Here is an 18,979-nt window from a genome sequence, read left to right as displayed (position 1 = left end):
ACCAGAACAGGAGTATTATTGAACAGTCAACATGTGTTCAGAACAGGAGGTCAGGTTTTACTAGTTTGCTGGAATTCTATGGGGAAGCAACAAACAGGCATGGTCAAGGAATTGTAAATACATTTTTTTATCTTTATTTTCAAAAAGTCTTTCATATAGTCCCACACGAGCACTTAGGCATCTAAAACTAAAAGAATTGGCAATTCACAGTGTGGTGTGTAGAAGGGTACAAATATGATTAAAATCAAGGAAGCAGAAGCTAATGGTGCAAGGAACCGTACCAGAACTGGGTAAAGTTAAAAGCGGTGTCCCTCTGGAGGTCATTGCTGGGGTTGCTGCTATTTTTTAAAATATATCAATGATTTGGGTAGGAATATAAATAACAAGGTGATTGAATTTGTAGATGATATGCTTGGTGGACTGGCAGATTATCTACAATCTGTTGAAGACAGCAGATGAAATGTAATGTAAGCAAATGTAAAGTTGTAACAAGCATGACGTAGAGACATTAGATTTAAATACACAATGGAAGGTCAGAGAAATCAAAGTATCAGTTATGAAAAAGACCTGGGAGTCATAATGGACTCGTCACTGTCTACATCTAGTCGGTGTTCAAAAGAGATCAAAAAGCTAATAGAATTTTCAGTTATATAGCACCCTGATATGTGGAGTACAAGTGAATAGATATTGTTTTTTAATTCTATAATACAGTAGAGAAGCCTCATCTAGACTACTGTGTGTAGTTTTGGTGTCTAGGCTACAAAAGAGACATACCGTGCTTAAAAAAAAAAAGTATTCAACCCCTTGGTAGTTTTCACATTTTATTGTTATACAACATTGAATCACAGGGCATTAATTTAATTTTTTTGATACCAATCAACAAAAAAGGCTCTTTAATTTCAAAGTGAAAACAGATCTCTTTCAAAGTGGTCTAAATTACAAATATAAAACACAAAATCATTGCTTGCATAAGTATTCAATGTCTTCAATTCAGAATTTCATAGATGTACCATGATGGTCTTGAGTGCATGTGGAAATGCCTCTTTCACTTTTGCACATCTGGAACACCGCAATTCATTTTTGCCATTCTTTGCAAAACTGCTCAGGCTCTGTCAGATGGAATGGGGATCATGAGTGAAGAGACCTTGTGCAGCCACAAATTCACAATTGGACTGAAACCTGAACTCTGACTCAGCCCCTCCAGGATATTAATATTGTTGCTTTGATGCCATTGCTTCTGTGTAGCTTTGGCTTTATGGTTGGAGTTTTTGTTGGAAAACAAATCTTCTCCCAAGGTGCAGGTTTCTTGCAGATTGCATCGGGTTTTCCTCCAGTATTTTTCTGTGTTCATTTTATTTTCTACCCATATAAGACTTCCAGGGTCTGATACAGAGCAGCACCCCCCATATCATAATGCTGTCACCTCCATGCTTCATGGTAGGGATTGTGCATTTTTGATAATGTGCACTGTTTGGCTAATGCTGAACATGGTGTTTAGTTAGAAAGCCAAACACTTCTTCCAAGCTGACTTTAGAGTCTCCCAAGTGCCTTCTGGCAAACTCTGAGATGTTGTGTATGTTTTTTTACAGTGGCTTTCTTTTTTCCACCCCATAAAGCTGCAAATGATAAAGTACCTGGGCAATAGTTGTTGCCTGCACAAGCTTCTCCTATATCAGCCACTGTAGGCTATGACTTCTTTGGAGTTATCTTAGATCTCTTGGTGGCCTCTCTATCTAATCCTCTTGTATGTTCACTCAGTTTTATTGGATAGTCTGCTATAGGCAGATTTGCAGTTGTGCCACTGTGACGGTAGTAGAACCATCACGGGGTCTTTTGTCGGTGCGGGGAGCCGGAAGAACCATCAGCAGCCACTATTTAACCAAATAAAATACAGTAAAGAGTTGACAGGTGCAGTGCTGAAAGGTTCGTAAAGTGAAGCTTCCCCATAAGACACTTAATGTAAACTAGCTGCGTCAGTGGTCAGTTGATGGGCAGTTCTCTTTCTCACCGCACATGGTTATGTACTCCCTTTATGCTGCTAAAAGCTGGCATGCAGCTGATTTCGCAACAGTCAGGAAGAACAAAATGGGAAAGGGGGAAAGCAATCGCAGTATGGGTATGTTGTTGTTTAAAAGTTTAGATGTAACCCCCGGGGATGTGTGAGATGTATGTAAGATGGTATATATGTAGGAATAAAGTAAGGATAAGGAGGTGTTCCTCCACCTCTATCTGAATGGTAGGAGCCCATTACCTTTAAGTGACTGGGTAAGAAATACTTAGTACGGGGTGAAGTGTTGAGGACAGGGGGTGCTATTTTGGGTATTACAAAGGTTCATTTTTTCCCCATGCTCAAGGTTGTCTTAAAGGTATTCTTCCAACCTTTTTAAGCCAGTAAGTCTCCTAGATTTCAAGGAGAGATCGGTTTTGACAGCGACAGAGCCATTGGAACAGTTATTCGATCTTTTTCTTTCTACTATTTTTTTTTTTTTGCCAGTTTTGGACTATGTGCATTTTATGAGCCCTTGCCTTTAATTACTATGCATGAATTTTTTTGCAGTAATTTATTGAATTTGTCCTGTTTGTTGGATGCAACTATTTTGTTCTGCTGGATTGTTACATTTTATTATTATTTTGTTTTGTTGTTTTTGTGGATTTTGTCCTTTATTTCACCCACAGATACTGGTTTATCATTTATTTTTTCACAATAAACATTAGTAACTTTGATTTCAAGAAACTTTGTACTTTATCTGGGATTTGGGGTACCCTGAGCGCCGTCCGGCTATGAACTACTAGTAGACACTGACCAAAGACAGTGTTTCATTACAGCCACACGTTTGCCATTTCTTAAATATTTATTTCTCCAGACACCAGGGAATACTCAGTGCCTTAGTTATTTTCTTGTAGTCATCCTCTAACTTGTACTATTCAATCAACCTTTTCACAGAGTTTCTTGGTGTGTTCTTTCCTCTTCATTATGTAGGTAAGACCACCATACTGATTAACCACAAGCTGGACCTTTCACTTATGATAATGCAGCCAATAGAACCCCTCTATTGAACTAAGCATGTGACTTCTAAAACCAGCTGGCTAAACCAGTGATAATTTAGATGTGTCATATTATGCAAAGAATTACTTTGTGTTTTAAATTTGCAATTAATTTTGATGACTATCCAGAGATATGTTTTCACTTTAACATTAAAGATCCATTTTCAATTGATCAATTTCGATGTAGCCAAATTAAATCCATTGTGAGTGTTTTATATCAATTTTATAGACATTGTATCCGTACTAGAAAAAGTCCAAAGAAGAGTGATGTGAGAGAAATGTATTTAACTGCCTGCCTATTAAAGGTACCTGACATCATTCATACCAGCACATCAAGTTAAAGATGAGATTATATGATCTCTAAATTATACTTAACACATTAGGGATGTTACTAGAATGTGCCATTTATCTGTATGCTAATTGGTGCAAATTAAAATATCTTTAAAAATGTAAATGAACCTATCTAATAAAAGAAAGCTATTCTGTTAATTCCTCCAGTCTGTATGAAGGGTTCAGCTGTTAATGTGCAGGCTCCACTGGTTCCAATGCTATAATAAAGGACATCCATCTTGAGTTTAATTTATAATGATGATGTGAGAGTCTTCTTTATTTACATCTTTATTTTGTCAGTAACAGCAACTAGGCTAATTCTGGGGCTGCAGAGTTTGAATTATAAGGACAGACTGAAAGAGCTGCGTCTTTTTATTTTAAGTAAAGAGAAATTAATAGCAGACATGGAAAGAAAGTGTTTTCAATTATAAAAGGAATTAGACCAGTTGAACAGTCAAAACTGTGACTTTAAAATGAGTTTAACAAGAACACAGGGACACTTTTTGCTTCACACCGAAAACCACAGACATGTGGAATAAGCGACCAAGTAGTAAGACTTTAGGGGCCTTCAAAACTCGACTTGATGTTATTTTGTGGATTTAAGTGGATAGGACTGGAGAGCTTTGTTGAGCTGAATGGCCCGTACTCATCATTTTTTAAAGTTTTTTTGTCTTGCATATGGTATAAGAGATAACCTGTTCTATGATTTCTTCAAGCCTTTAGCTGTTATTCTGGATTTCTTATTTATCTTAGTGAGTATTTTGTATTGTGCCTTTCAAGTAATCTTGGCTAGACACCTACTTGGGAGATTACCCACAGTACTAAATTGTCTCCATTTAAACACAGTTTATCTAACTACGGACTGATAACTATCTAAACTCTTTCAAAATACTTTCTAATGCTTTTCATACTTTATGCAAGCCAACAGTTCTCAATTGTAGATTTACTGAGATCTCTTTTTTTGCAAGGCATGCTTCACACCAGCAGATGCTTCTTGTGATTAAAAAACTCAAAATGTTTCAGTATTTTTTTGTATGTCACCTCTAATCTTCACTGGTTGGACTGCAGGTTTGCCAGCTCCTGACTCCAATTGGGTTTTGTTGATGCCATAAGTCAAGGGGTCTACGAACTTGTTCCATTCCACAACTATAAATGTTTAGATGATATATTCAATATGCTGAAGAATGATACAAGAATATGTGCATTGTTAGTTAAAACAGACTGTATAAATCAGGCCATATTTTAAGACATATTCATACATAAATGCAGCTACTGTATTTCCAAAATAGTTTGCATTTTCTTGCCACTGCATAATCCAACCCCTTAGCTGTTCTTCTGTGGCCATGAAGAATGGAGGCCTTTTCTATGTCCAAACTCTTCTACTGACCAATCATGCTCTTCAGTCCATCATGCCTGTGATGGCCTTGTGTGCACAATGAAGCAAAATAAAATCTAAGTTTATCACCTACTGTCAAACACTATGACAAGTTCATCTATGCAGTCGAGTGATGGACAATGTCGGTCCTGCTATTTGACAATCCTGACAAGTGTAAGGGCCGACATCCTTTCAGAAGACAGTCCCAGGTGTAAAGCGCCTTTAAGGTTAACATTGGTCTTGGGTTCATACTGGGTTTGAATTTAAATGCTAGCAGACTGCTGTTCAGTGACCCACCTGAGTTTTCAGCTGTGTTGTCATGTCACTCTGTCTGTGCATTTACGGATACAATTAACACAGTGGGGTTCTCATTGAGATTGCATGAAAGAACAAAGACTACTAGAAAACAGACAACATGGACATTAATATGATAAACTGAAAAGACTGACCTAAGTCTGAGGTGACAAGGCTCTGAATGGTGGTTGAGGTGGCAAGTTCAATGTGTGACGTTCAATGTGTGACCTTGACTGTCCTAACTTTGTTAAAGAGATTTTTCTTGTTATTTATTTCCTCAGACATTCCTCATGTTGTCCCATTGACATTTAATTAAAATTCTTGTAGACAGTTTTGACCAACAGGACGAACATGGCCAAAAATGGATGAATGTCAATACAGTTAATAAGGACTCAGTCTTTGTCACAAGGGGCATGAAGCTGGTTTGGTTCACTTTTGTGCTCTGTGGTCTACATGACTGTCTGTTTTTCCTCACTTCTCTCTTTTCTCCTCCGCAGCCTCATCTCATGTGGTCTCACCTCCACATGTTGCTCAGCTCTCTCCTCAGTCCTTTCTTCAAACTCACGACTGATTGAATTGAACCTGAGCAGCAACAACAACATGGATAATTCAGGAGTGGCACAATTGTGTGAGGGGCTGAGGAGTGAAAACTGTAAAGTAGAGAAACTGAGGTGAGTAAACAATAAGAGAGCGAGTGTGTGTGGATGCATGTACAGTATTTGTACAGTATGTGTAATTGTTACATTTTATCTCTTATGACTGTATGGTTGTGACTTTCAACACCTAAAAAGCAAACACCATATTTAATGTTGACAGACTGCTTTGTCCCGTGTAGACAGATATGGAATACTTAGGTGGACGTAAGGAGGACAAAGACAGAAATTTCCCATTAATAATAAAATTAACAACTGAAAGCAAGTGGTCACTCTCATTGTCCATGTTGTGCAATCTGTTATTTTATTTCTTGCCCCACAATCCAATGCAGTCTGTTCTTAATCTCAATCAAGTCCTCCATTGTCATTTACCTTCCTCTGATCTACTCAACTCACTAAAATAGTACAAGAATGATAAAAATGGTTAATGAGAGCAGAAGAGTTCAACAAAGTGACTACAGTCAAAGTGTACAGAACAATTGGAGCTGTACACAGTAAACATTAAGCACAGTTAATAAAATGCAAAAGAAGGATAGAAAAGGCAATAGAGAAAAAATATAAAATATAAGGGAGATATGAAGCTAGAATATGGAGGAGTGAGAGGTGTACAGACAGGGGATCAGAACTAAAGGTGGTCATCAACAGCCAATCCAGCCAATCATAAACAGATGGAGAAGGTCACGGAGAAGACAGGTAAGAGGGTCAAGAACAGAAGGCAGTGTGGACATTAAGGTGAGAGACACTGGAAGTGACTGTAGATGGACAGAAGACTCAGCAAGTTTCAATCATTTCAATCAAGTAAAGAGACACACCAGGCCAAGTTTTGTGTGAAAATCCAATAAAACAAGACACAACAGTAACATAAATCTGTCAGTGGACTAAGTGACCAACAGGCCAAAATACATCATGTGAATTGGACATCCAGAGACACTACGAGGAATTCTGGGAAGGTGGCCTCAGTGGGTGTGTCGCTGAGATAATCGATGTGTGAAGTGGAACCCTCTTGTATTTGTCAGTTAACCTTTTGTCTCTTGTATGACATTTAAAAGAAAAATCTGACTACAAGAAAATACTTTCAGGTGTCCTCTTGTGTTTGAAACTCACACTTGTGAGTGATCTGGAACATTTAAAAGAAAAGTCGAATCACAAGAAAATATATGTAGTCTGTCAAGTGACTTTCTAATCAGTCTGGTATATAGTGCATTTTTAATATTCTTCATGCAGAAATGTTCCTCAGTGGCTCACTGATGGGATTACAGCTGCAAACACCCTCCCAGCCTGATAAATCCTTGTTTTACTCGTTCCCATTCCACACATCTCCGTCAGGATCTCATTAAATGCCAGCAGGCAATCAAATGGCTGCCTAGAGATGTGAATATCCTGACCTTAACTACAAGGCCATTGTGAAAGAACAACAACAACAACATTTATTTATATAGCACATTTTCATACAAACAGTAGCTCAAAGTGCTTTACATATTAAAGAATAGAAAAATAAAAGACAATAATAAAACAAAATAAATCAACATTAACATCGAATAAGAGTAAGGTTCAATGGCCAGGGGGGACAGAAAAAACAAAAACTCCAGACGGCTGGAGAAAAAAAAAATCTGTAGGGATTCCAGACCATGAGACCGCCCAGTCCCCTCTGGGCATTCTACCTAACATAAATGAAACAGTCCTCTTTGGATTTAGGGTTCTCACGGAAGGGCTTGATGATGATGATGGTCACGTAGACTTCTGCCTTTTAATCCATCCATCATTGTTGGAGCATCATGAAGCTTTGAGTAGGTGGAGGTGGCAGGCCACCACCACAAAGAAACCGGAAAAAGAAACAGAAAAGAGAGTAGGGGTCAGTACGATTTTAGAGCCACCATGAATAGTTATTATGATGAATTGAACATATAGAGTATCAGGATTAAGTTAAATTACGATTAAAATGAAGTTATAAAAAAGCCATGTTAAAGTAATGTGTTTTCAGCAGTGTTTTAAAGTGCTCTACTGTATCAGCCTGGCGAATTCCTATTGGCAGGCTATTCCAGATTTTAGGTGCATAACAGCAGAAGGCCGCCTCACCACTTCTTTTAAGTTTTGTTCTTGGAATTCTAAGGAGACACTCATTTGAGGATCTGAGGTTACGATTTGGAATATAAGGTGTCAGACATTCCGATATATAAGATGGGGCGAGATTATTTAAGGCTTTATAAACCATAAGCAGAATTTTAAAGTCAATCCTGAATGACACAGGTAACCAGTGTAGTGACATCAAAACTGGAGAAATGTGTTCTGATTTTCTTTTCCTAGTTAGGATTCTAGCAGCTGCATTCTGCACTAGTTGCAAACGATTTATATCTTTTTGGGTAGTCCTGAGAGGAGTGCGTTACAGTAATCTAGTCGACTGAAAACAAAGCGTGAACTAATTTCTCAGCATCTTTCAGTGATATAAGAGGTCTAACTTTACTTATGTTTCTTAAGTGAAAAATGCTGTCCTAATGATCTGATTAATATGTGATTTAAAATTCAGATTACAGTCAACAATCACCCCTAAGCTTTTTACCTCCGTCTTGACTTTTAATCCTAATGTATCCAGTTTATTTCTAATAGCCTCATTGTATCCATTATTGCTGATCACTAAAATTTCAGTTTTCTCTTTATTTAACTTGAGAAAATTACTATTCATCCATTCTGAGATACAAGTCAGACATTGTGTTAGTGAATCAATAGAATCGGGTCATCAGGTGCTATTGATAAGTACAGCTGTGTGTCATCAGCATAGCTGTGGTAGCTCACGTTGTGCCCTGAGATAATCTGACCTAACGGAAGCATGTAGATTGAGAATAACAGCGGACCCAGGATAGAGCCTTGTGGAACACCATATTGGATATCATGTGTCTTGAGTTGTAATTCCCACAACTAACAAAAATTTTCTCCCTGTCAGGTAGGATTCAAACCAATTTAAGACACTGCCAGAGAGGCCCACCCATTGACTAAGGCGATTTCTAAGAATGTTGTGATCAATGGTGTCAAATGCAGCACTCAGATCTAAGAGGATGAGAACAGATAAATGGCCTCTGTCTGCATTTACCTACAAGTCATTTACTACTTTAACGAGTGCAGTTTCTGTGCTGTGATTTGTTCTAAAACCTGACTGAAATTTATCAAGAATAGCATGTTTATTTAGGTGGTCATTTAACTGCATAATGACTGCCTTCTCTAGAACTTTACTTAAGAAGGCAGGTTAGAGATGGGTCTAAAATTTTCAAGAGCAGGGGTCAAGATTATGTTTCTTAAGTAGGGGTTTAACTACAGCAGTCTTAAGACAGTCTGGGAAGACCCCAGTATCTAGTGACGAATTTACTATGTTCAGAACATTATCAATTAGCACGCCTGATACTTCTTTGAAAAACCTTGTTGGTATCGGGTCAAGGACGCAGGTGGAGGGTTTTAATTGAGAGATTATTTTTTGTAAATCAGGTAAATCTATCCTAGTGAAAGAGTTTAATTTGTTTATAACAGGATGCTGGGGTTTAGGAGGATCCTTAGTGTTGGGGAGATATACTATGTTATTTCTAATATCATTAATTTTTGATTGAAAATACAGCGACAGCCTCACAGGTTTCACTGGAAGCACTTAGGAGGCATTCCTTTGAGCTACCTGGGTTTAGTAGGCGATCAATTGTAGAAAATAAGACTCTGGGATTACTAGCATTGTTATTTATAATCTTGAGAAATAGCAGCGTCTCTCAAGACGGACAGTGTTATTGTATTCTGTTATTTTGACTTTTAATATTTCATGGTGGATAGTAAGTTTAGTCTTCCTCCATTGACGCTCAGCTCTACGGCATGTTCTCTTTAAATCAGACACTCTTTGGGTCTTCCATGGTATAACAATGCTAGAAGATTTTTTCACTGTCTTTTCAGGTGCAACTATGTCAACAGCAGCTCTCACTTTAGAATTAAATCTTTCCACCTTACTATTTACATTATCCTCGCTATTATAGCTGGCACTATAAACGGACTGATTGCTTAAAATGTTTGTAAGTTTTAAAGCTGCTGCCGAGTCAAAGAAGCGTTTTTTAACAATATGCTTCTCATGAGTGTTTTTTATCATTATTTCTATATTAAAAAGTAGAAGAAAATGGTCTGATAGACCAATATCAATGATCTGTTTTATATCAACTTTCAGTCCTTTAGTAATCACTAAGTCTAATGTATGACCTGCTTTATGTGTAGGCTGATTTATGAGTTGTCTCAAATCAAAAGAATCCAGGAGGTTCATAAATTCTTTTACTTTTAGATCACACTGATTATCTATATGAAAATTAAAGTCGCCAACTATTAGGAGTGTGTCATAGTTAGTAATTAAAATTGACATTAAGTCAGAGAATTCCTCAAAAAGACGCTTATATTTAGGAGGTCTATACACGGATAGTACTAGAACTTGAGAATCTCCATGAATAACAACGGCGAGATACTCAAAGGACTTGAACTTACCAAAACTGACATCTTTACATTTTAATCGGCTCGAGTAAATGTTAGCCAATCCCCCCCTTTTCCTGGCGGTCTGCATGAGTAAAACTGTAATCCGGAGGCAGATTCGATTAAAACTGCGCGCTCTGAATTAAGCCATGTTTCATTTAGTGCAATAAGATCTATTTTTATCACTAATAAGATCGTTGATAAAAACGTTTTGTTAGTTAAAGCTCTAACATTTAATAGTGCCATATTTAATGTTTGGAGGTGCAGAGATGAGTACTATGTGCGTTATTGATATTTGGAATAGGAACTAAATTATTATTATTAGCCGCTCTGTGTGTATTTTTGTTTAATCTGTGATCTGTTTTATAGTTTTAATACATTGTTCCTCTAAAATAGTGATTTTAATTAGATTATTGGAGTTTATGCCGTATTTCCTAGGTTTTCTACGTGCATTGAGATTGCTTATTACAGTATTAATGTGTGCACTTTAACGGAAGACTCTATTAAACATTCATCATGTCCTGGCACAACAGTATTATTTCGGAAGGGGTTAAGAGCAGAGATAGATAGTCAAGAAAAAGAATTACCTTCGATATGTTTTCGGAGAGGACCCGGGCCGAAACTGTTCGGATGCAGGCCATCACGCTTGAAGAGACGCGCCTTTCCAAAAAGAGATTCCAATTGTTGATGAAACCGACATCCTTCTTCTTGCAGAAACCCTGTAGCCAGTTGTTCAATCCTAGCAGACGACTGTAGTACTCGTTGGATCGTCTGACGAGAGGTAGTGGACCCGAAACGAAGATCTTTGCCGATGGGGTCCTCTCCTTCGTGTCTTTAATCAAAGCTGCGAAGTCAGCCTTCAGGATTTCTGATTGTCGGTGCCTTATATCGTTTACGCCGGCATGCAAGACGATTGATCCAACTGCCCTCTCCTTGTGTTTCTCGTAGACTGCTGGCGACGCTTCATTACATCTCGGACACGAGCACCGGGAAAACAAGAAACAAACGATTTTGCATTAGGGCATGCGACATTAAGGTTTCTAACGATAGAATCACCTACCACTAATACATCACCAGGTGCTGAAGGCGAAATGAGGACGCGGAGAGGGTCAAACCGGTTCTGAGATAGAATGCTCGCCTGTGCCGATGGAGGTGCTCTGGCCTTGAACCCCAGCCTGCATAGCTGAAATCCACCGAGGTCAGCAGCGCGCTCTCCTACGAGGCGGGGGTGATGTTGGCACAACGCGGGGTTGATGTTTCGCCGGTTCCAGATGGCAAGGACGGTTTATCCAACAGCCGGGCCTTCAGATTTCTCAGGTATCTCCGTCGGGACAGGAGTTTCTGAATCTGTTCATCAAGTGCCTGGAGTTCCTCAACTACGATTTCAACGCGAGTTACCCCACTGTCGGCCATTTTCTGCTTCGTGCCCTAGGAGAAATGAGAGAGAGAGAGCAAGCAGTCTCAACACACTAAAAAAAGGTTTGGGGTAGCCACCCGTATATTGTCCCTGGTAAAGAGATAAGCAAGGATGTGCTCTTGTTGAGTTCCAAACTGAGCTGATTTGGCATTGAAAAGATGGCTTTATAAACCAAAACCAGAAGTGATGTCATCTAGGCCCGAAACCGGAAGTGATGATGTTCTGGGTGCCAGAACCAGAAGTGACATCGTTGATGTTAAATCTGGCAGGGTTTCCTGTATTTGGCTTGCAGACGTAACAGAGGTAGGTTTAGTGCACCATGCCAGTCCCTGGCCTGGCAGGTAATTACCTCTACTTGGTCCATTCAGCTCCCTCCTAATTGCACGTGTGTGACACCATTAAGGATGCACTACCTCTCTGATCCCCTGGTCACTCTCGTCACTGCATGATTTTCTTTCTTCCTGCATGGAAACATCAACTGAATTTATCAAAGATGGTCAAGAGCAGGTGGACCAGGGAAGCCACAGAGGAGCTAAAGGATGGGTTTTTACTCAATACATTTGAATGTCTCTAAAATGGACAATCACCTGAGAGCACATGGACATGGTCACTTCATGTATCAGTGTGTGAAGACAAATGGGCATTAGCATAAAAACTCTTTGAAGCACAGCAAGAGTAAAATTGGGTTCAAGCTGACCTTGGCTAACTGGACCAAGACAAAGAATTGGAAGGAATAGAAGAAGGCCAAGAACAGCATGGAAAATGAGGATGAGAGAAAGGGCAAGAGAAAGTTTTGAGAAAAAACCTGAGAGACGATTCTATGCCAATGGCTTCTCTTTGATATGGACAAGTGACCAACAAGACGCCAAAAGCTAAAAGAAAATGTACATTGGCTCAGCTAAACCCAGTCCAACAGAGCAGCTGGACCAGTTTAATGGCCGATTTGAAAGACAGTGAGACACTTGTGGAGATGCGGGTCTGACCTCTGCTATTTCACAACCACCTTCATCTACTCACATTCAAGCGTTCCTCATTATTGCACAGTCCCACTGTTTCCTGTGTTTTGGACATTTTAAATTTACCTCTACACTTGCTCTGTTCCCATGTACTTCAAGCTCTCCAATATCACCCAAAAATCTGAAGTCTTAATGATCACAGACCAGTGATTTGATGTTACAAGTGTGGCAGATGGCCAGGGCCCTTGCCCGGCTGGGACACCTCTTCTTTATATGGTCCAGGGGAACAAGCCTGGGCTGAACAGTACCTCCCCTGGGATGCTAGATGGCAGCCCCCCTGGGTGGCAGTGGTGCCTCAGATTCCCACAGGGATCCATGGGAGATGGAGTTTTCTACAACCCTGTTAGGATCCAGGGGTGCTGCTGTTTTACTCTAGTGGGTGCTATCTCCCTGGTTGGAATAAGTTCTTTTTTAATTGCGCCGTCTTAAGTAACCCAAAACTATATAGAAATAATGTTAAAAGGCGATACCCCTCCCTTAGTGATACGGCGGTAAGAAATTAAGTAGGAGAAAAAACTTAGCTTTCTTTAATGACGATTTACGTGGCATAACAGACGAGGAAGCCATAGTAAGACTTTTCACCGAAGTGGGATCTCGATGTATATAGTCTGCCATTTTCGTCGCTGTGCTGGAAGGATTTTTAGGATCGGATGACGTTATCTCCCATCTATCTGTTGGCTTCAAAGGTGTGCCGGGCAATGTTCCAAGGCTTTATACTCTTTCTCCATGTGCAGGGCTCCACTTCAGTGAATCATGCCATTCCAAACAAGGAAAAGAAGATCCAATGTCATGCTGACTCTGACACACAGAAATAGTACAATGCCCATTTTCGTAGTTGTCCCTTTCTTGTCGTCTAATGCTTGCCTAACAGTTTTAAATGATGAGCCCCTGTGTGCTAAATCTGGCCTTGTTAGCTGTACATGTGAGTGGATTTAGAAAATATTTTTTGTACAGGGCACAGTGACATATTAAACATACACATTTATTACAGTTGCCAGGGGGCACAGTAGAGGAGTGGAAGAGAAAAAAAAGAGAAAATATTGTGATTGTGATAGTGTTTGTACTTGAGACTGTGTTGTGCCTGCATTGCTCACAGGTGAAGAAAAGAGAAAGAAAACAGCTTGTGTTTTTATAATTGTGCCTCCCGTGTCTGTCTGCGTCCGGTTAAGTGCTGGTATAGTGCCATCTGCTGTCACACAAGTAATGAAGACCTTTCAGTGCCTCCTCCTGACTTACCTCATGATTGCAAAACGAGATGTCTTTTTTCCTCTACAGCTTGCCAGATCAGTAGTGATGAGCAATATACACAAGTTTGAATTTGCAGCGAAACCTAAGGTTTCACATTGACAAAAAAATCATGAAACCAATGGTATTTCTATTGCAGATTAATTTATGCCATTGACTCTTAAATAAAGGTGTTTAGTTCTGTCTGAAGAGTTAATGGACATTCATTTCACATGTATCTTCTTGTCATTTGTATTAAAATAAAAATCTCCAGTGAAAAGAATCAAACAACTGGAGTAGATGTTTTGTTATCTGTTCTGTTTGTTTGGAAAGGTTGATGCCAACTTTGGCAATTATAATGACAATATTGGTGACCATAGCCCCAAATGTGCACCAGTGAAAGTGAAACTCCAAGGTGGCTGACGTTGAGAGTGCACATCCTCAATCTGTTCTGCAGTAATCAAGAAGCAAGAAAGGGCGCATCATAGATAGCGGATTTGGGGGGCAGCATTGATTTTCCATTCAGTCAGTTTTCCTTAGAAGAAAACACAGTGATGTGAGCAGTGGAGCATGTTAATGTGTCTCTGTGTGGACATATGTAGCATGTCACAGTTGTATAAATTCCACTGAACTCTTCATCATTGATGTGAATGAGAGTCACAAATAGAATTGATTAAATTGGAGAGCACAGGTAAACATAGCAGTGTAACCGAGGAGGGAGCAACTTTACATCTGTCCACCCCAAATAAATTCTTTTAAGTGAGTTTTGCTATCATTGTTTTTTTTTTTTTCTTGTGAAATCACCTGAGACCCAAATTTTATTGTCAGTTTTGGGAAACTTTATGTGAGTTAAAACTTGGCCGCTTTACTCTTCACTATTACTGAGCTGACTGGTCTGAGGATGACATGGTGGATTTGGGCCTGAAATTCATCTATTGACTTCATGACTGCCTTGGACATACCTGAAGGCCTTGTTTGGAGATTCCACTCAGCCTTTAACACCATCATCACAGGGCTACTCGATTAGAAACTGTTAAGCTTCATGTGTCTTGCTCATTTGGTCAATAAATCAGACTTTGTGATGGACAGTAAACAGCACGAGCAGCTGGAAAACACACACATCAATCAATCAATCAATTAACATTTATTTATATAGCACATATTCATACAAAAAAATGTAGCTCAAAGTGCTTTACAAAATGAATAGAGAAATAGAAGACACAATAAAAAATAAACATAAGTCAATATTAATTAACATAGAATAAGTAAGGTCCGATGGCCAGGGTGGACAGAAAAAACAAAAAAAAAAAACTCCAAAGGCTGGAGAAAAAAATACATCTGACCCATTTACCCTCCACACTGGTACATCACAAAGCTGTCTGTTCTAACTCTGCTGTCTTCCTTTTACACAAATGACTGCACCTTAGCACACGGCCATGTTTTCATCCTCAGCTTGTATGAAATGTCTCAGTCACCCAGACAGTTGAGTCATGTAAGCTCCTTTCCTGCTGTCCTGAAAGTGAACCTCAAATAGAATGAGAACATCACTGGTTCCATGAAGAAGGCCTAAGAGAGGAGCTGGAGAAATTTAATCTTTCTCAGATAAATCTAGTCCACTTTTACACAACCCCTGCAAACTCCTTTTTCCATTGTACAGCAGACATATTGTATTCTTTATTAATACTCACCTATCCACTCCAAGTGACTGCACAACCTCTGCACATCTCTATCCAGTCCATGTAGTGTACTGGCACAGTAAAGTCTTTCTGATTCTGGTTACTTCTGGTCAGGGTCACTGGGGAGCAGAGCTTCTCCCAGTAACAGGAAGCAGTCAAAGCAGAGTGGGCAGTTCATCTCAGAGAGTCCACATAAATGGATGTCAAAAACACATGATTAAATAACAGATAAAAAATAATAATAAAAGGTGTGTGAAAGAACTTAACTAAGACAAAAAATTAAAATGCAAAGTGCAAACTAAATGCCTGATGTGGATCCCAGGTTCATGCCCAACCCCACCATAGACATAAGAGCTAAGATTGGCACTGTACTCATTTGAACCTATGTAATGAGTCAACATGAAACCAGGGTGGACTGTAATTGGAGTCAGACATTCAAGATTAATGTCACCACACCAGCAACATTAACCCAAATAAGACTATTTTTCAAATGAGTATAAGGACCTGGTTGGGCTGTTTTCTATTTAGACTATTTCAGATTATAAGGATTTGTCAGCATATATGAAACTTTGGTGAAATGTCATCGACAGACATTTCTCCCATTGACATAGGCTTTGATCATGTAAGACTTACACTGGTATTAACAACAGTTGCACTTATTCTCTACTAGCAAAACACCCGTGCTTCGCAGTGGCGAAGTACTGCATTAAAATTTTCATCCATCCATCCATCCTCTTCCGCTTATCCGAGGTCGGGTCGCGGGGGCAGCAGCTTAAGCAGAGAGGCCCAGACTTCCCTCTCCCCGGCCACTTCTTCCAGCTCTTCCTGGAGAATCCCAAGGCGTTCCCAGGCCAGCCGGGAGACATAGTCCCTCCAGCGTGTCCTGGGTCTTCCCGGGGCCTCCTCCCGGTTGGACGTGCCTGGAACACCTCACCAGGGAGGCGTCCAGGAGGCATCCTGATCAGATGCCCGAGCCACCTCATCTGACTCCTCTCGATGCGGAGGAGCAGCGGCTCTACTCTGAGCCCCTCCCGGATGACTGAACTCCTCACCCTATCTTTAAGGGAAAGCCCAGACACCCTGCGGAGGAAACTCATTTCAGCCGCTTGTATTCGCGATCTCGTTCTTTCGGCCACTACCCATAGCTCATGACCATAGGTGAGGGTAGGAGCGTAGATCGACTGGTAAATTGAGAGCTTTGCCTTACGGCTCAGCTCCTTTTTCACCACGACAGACCGATGCATTAACATTTTTATTAAGAAAATTAAACCTTTTTAAACTGAGGGAAAATACACCAATAATTATTTGTTAAGGATCTCTTTGTATACCACATTGTGAGTTCGGCCCTACGGTTGTAATATGACCAAGCTGTGCGCTGAGCTTACTCTTGAGCATGCAGCTTACAGTTGGCCATGTGAACAGTAATCTTGTTTCAAATCTCACAGCTTGGATTGCTGCGGTTTGAGTTTCATGGTTTGTTTCAATTACGTTAGTATTTGCAGGACTTGTGTTGAAGTGACATTCGGCATCTGTCAAGCGTTGTAAGCATACAGCCAGTTTCATCGATAACTTCACATCCAGCTTTTGATAGTATAAACATTCATAAACATCAAAGTGTCCACTACTGAAATCGTCACCTGTGAATCTAAGATGTTTAAGAGGCATTGGCAGTTGTCGAAAGGTGTAAAATATTTGCCCATTTTGATACATTTGAAAGCGACAACCAAACAATTCAGAGGCAGCCATCAGCTCACATGCAGAACCATAGGTGAAGGGCTTAAGCATTTCACTATTATAGTGCTCCTGTGTAGTATAATTATCTCCTGTACCGTCATCAGTCCACACCTTGAACCTGTCCCAGTCATTCAATACATAAGACACAATGTTCTTCTGGATATCAAGAGTGAGCCTGATATGGCCGTGCAATATGTAACAATGAGAATGGAAAAGGTAGGTGCCATCTCCGGGCATGGAAACCACTCGGTAAGTGACAGTTCTTTGATCGATGGTGATCACCTCGATAGACATGGTAATGGGGGTACAGAGGGAACGATAAAGGAAATGGGTACCTGAACAATGTAAAGTAAGTCTAAAATACCTACACAATAACTATAATCGTAATAAACGAACAATAAAACAGCGGCGAAGCTGTGGATTAAATAAAAAGGCTGTAGTTATCAGTAGGGAGACGTGAATCCCGTGGCGAAGCAAGGAATGGAATGTAGAGACCGGAGAGACCTTATATAGGCAGGCAGCCAACAACGTGGGAGGCGTTTTGATGGGGGACCCAACGCCGCCTCACATGGCGACCGAGCTGCAGGCTATGGACGTATATATGTACATAAGTAGGTTCCAGTTATGACCATTTCGCGTAGAATTTTGAAATGAAACCTGCTTAACTTTTGTAAGTAAGCTGTAAGGAATGAGCCTGCCAAATTTCAGCCTTCTGCATACACGGGAAATTGGAGAATTAGTGACATTGGAAAGTTCAATATGGCAGCTGACAGTGGCGTCAAACCACCAAAATAAGTACGTACATTATTTTCGGTTAGCTCAGGGAAGCCGCCTACCAAATTTCGTGAAGATGGGGCCATAAATAAGAAAGTTCAACATGGCGGACGTTGTTGACCGTTATGACAGTTACGCGTAAAATTTCGAAATGAAACCTGCTTAACCTTTGTAAGTAAGCTGTAAGGAATGAGCCTGCCAAATTTCAGCCTTCTACCTACACGGGAAGTTGGAGAATTAGTGACGTTGGAAAGTTCAATATGGCGGCCGACAGTGCCGTCATACCAATGAAATAAGGACGTACATCGGTTTTGGTTAGCGCAGGGAAGCCACCTACCAAATTTCGTGAAGATTGGGTCAGCTTTCTACCTACACGGGAAATTGGAAAATTAGTGACTTTGGAAAGTTCAATATGGCAGCCGACAGTGGCATCATACCATCGAAATAATTACGTACATCGGTTTCGGTTAGCGCAGGGAAGCCGCCTACCAAATTTCGTGAAGATGGGGCCATAAATAAGAAAGTTCAACATGGCGGACATTGTTGACCGTTATGACCGTTACGTGTAGAATTTCGAAATGAAACCTGCTTACCTTTTGTAAGTAAGCTGTAAGGAATAAGCCTGCCAAATTTCAGCCTTCTACCTACACGGGAAGTTGGAGAATTAGTGATGAGTCAGTGAGTGAGTGAGTGAGTGTGAGTGAGTGAGTCAGTGAGGGCTTTGCCTTTTATTAGTATAGATAACTTTCCAATCTTAATACTTAATAACTCAATAGGGAAGGACTGTGTCTGCATATTTTTTGCCCACCTCTAATATAACATGCTTCTTTGTATATAAGGAATAAAGAATTACTCTGAAGAACTGAGCATGCTTCAAGTCATTCCTAAATTTATTTATTTATTTATTTATTATTGAGCATTCATATAGTGAAGTATAAGGATTAGAATGTTAGAATATACAG

General features: G+C 39.9%; 1 protein-coding gene across 3 annotated transcripts in view; it reads left to right on the top strand.

Annotated features, from left to right (window-relative positions):
* The window catches only part of LOC120534490 (NACHT, LRR and PYD domains-containing protein 12-like), a 146,654-nt gene that overhangs the window by 37,608 nt on the left and 90,067 nt on the right, over positions 1-18,979 (top strand). For all 3 annotated transcript variants that reach the window (XR_005634765.1, XM_039762089.1, XM_039762088.1), the window contains one exon: positions 5,542-5,715. Coding sequence is in view for 2 of the 3 variants with exons in the window: in XM_039762089.1 (XP_039618023.1) it covers positions 5,542-5,715 (174 nt within the window). In the remaining variant the exon portion in view is untranslated. The remainder of the gene's footprint in view (positions 1-5,541; positions 5,716-18,979) is intronic.

Source organism: Polypterus senegalus, chromosome 8, assembly GCF_016835505.1.
Source record: "Polypterus senegalus isolate Bchr_013 chromosome 8, ASM1683550v1, whole genome shotgun sequence".
In the NCBI taxonomy this organism is placed as follows: Eukaryota; Metazoa; Chordata; class Cladistia; order Polypteriformes; family Polypteridae; genus Polypterus; species Polypterus senegalus.
Note: the sequence above shows the minus strand (reverse complement) of the source record. Positions and strands in the feature narration are given on the sequence as shown.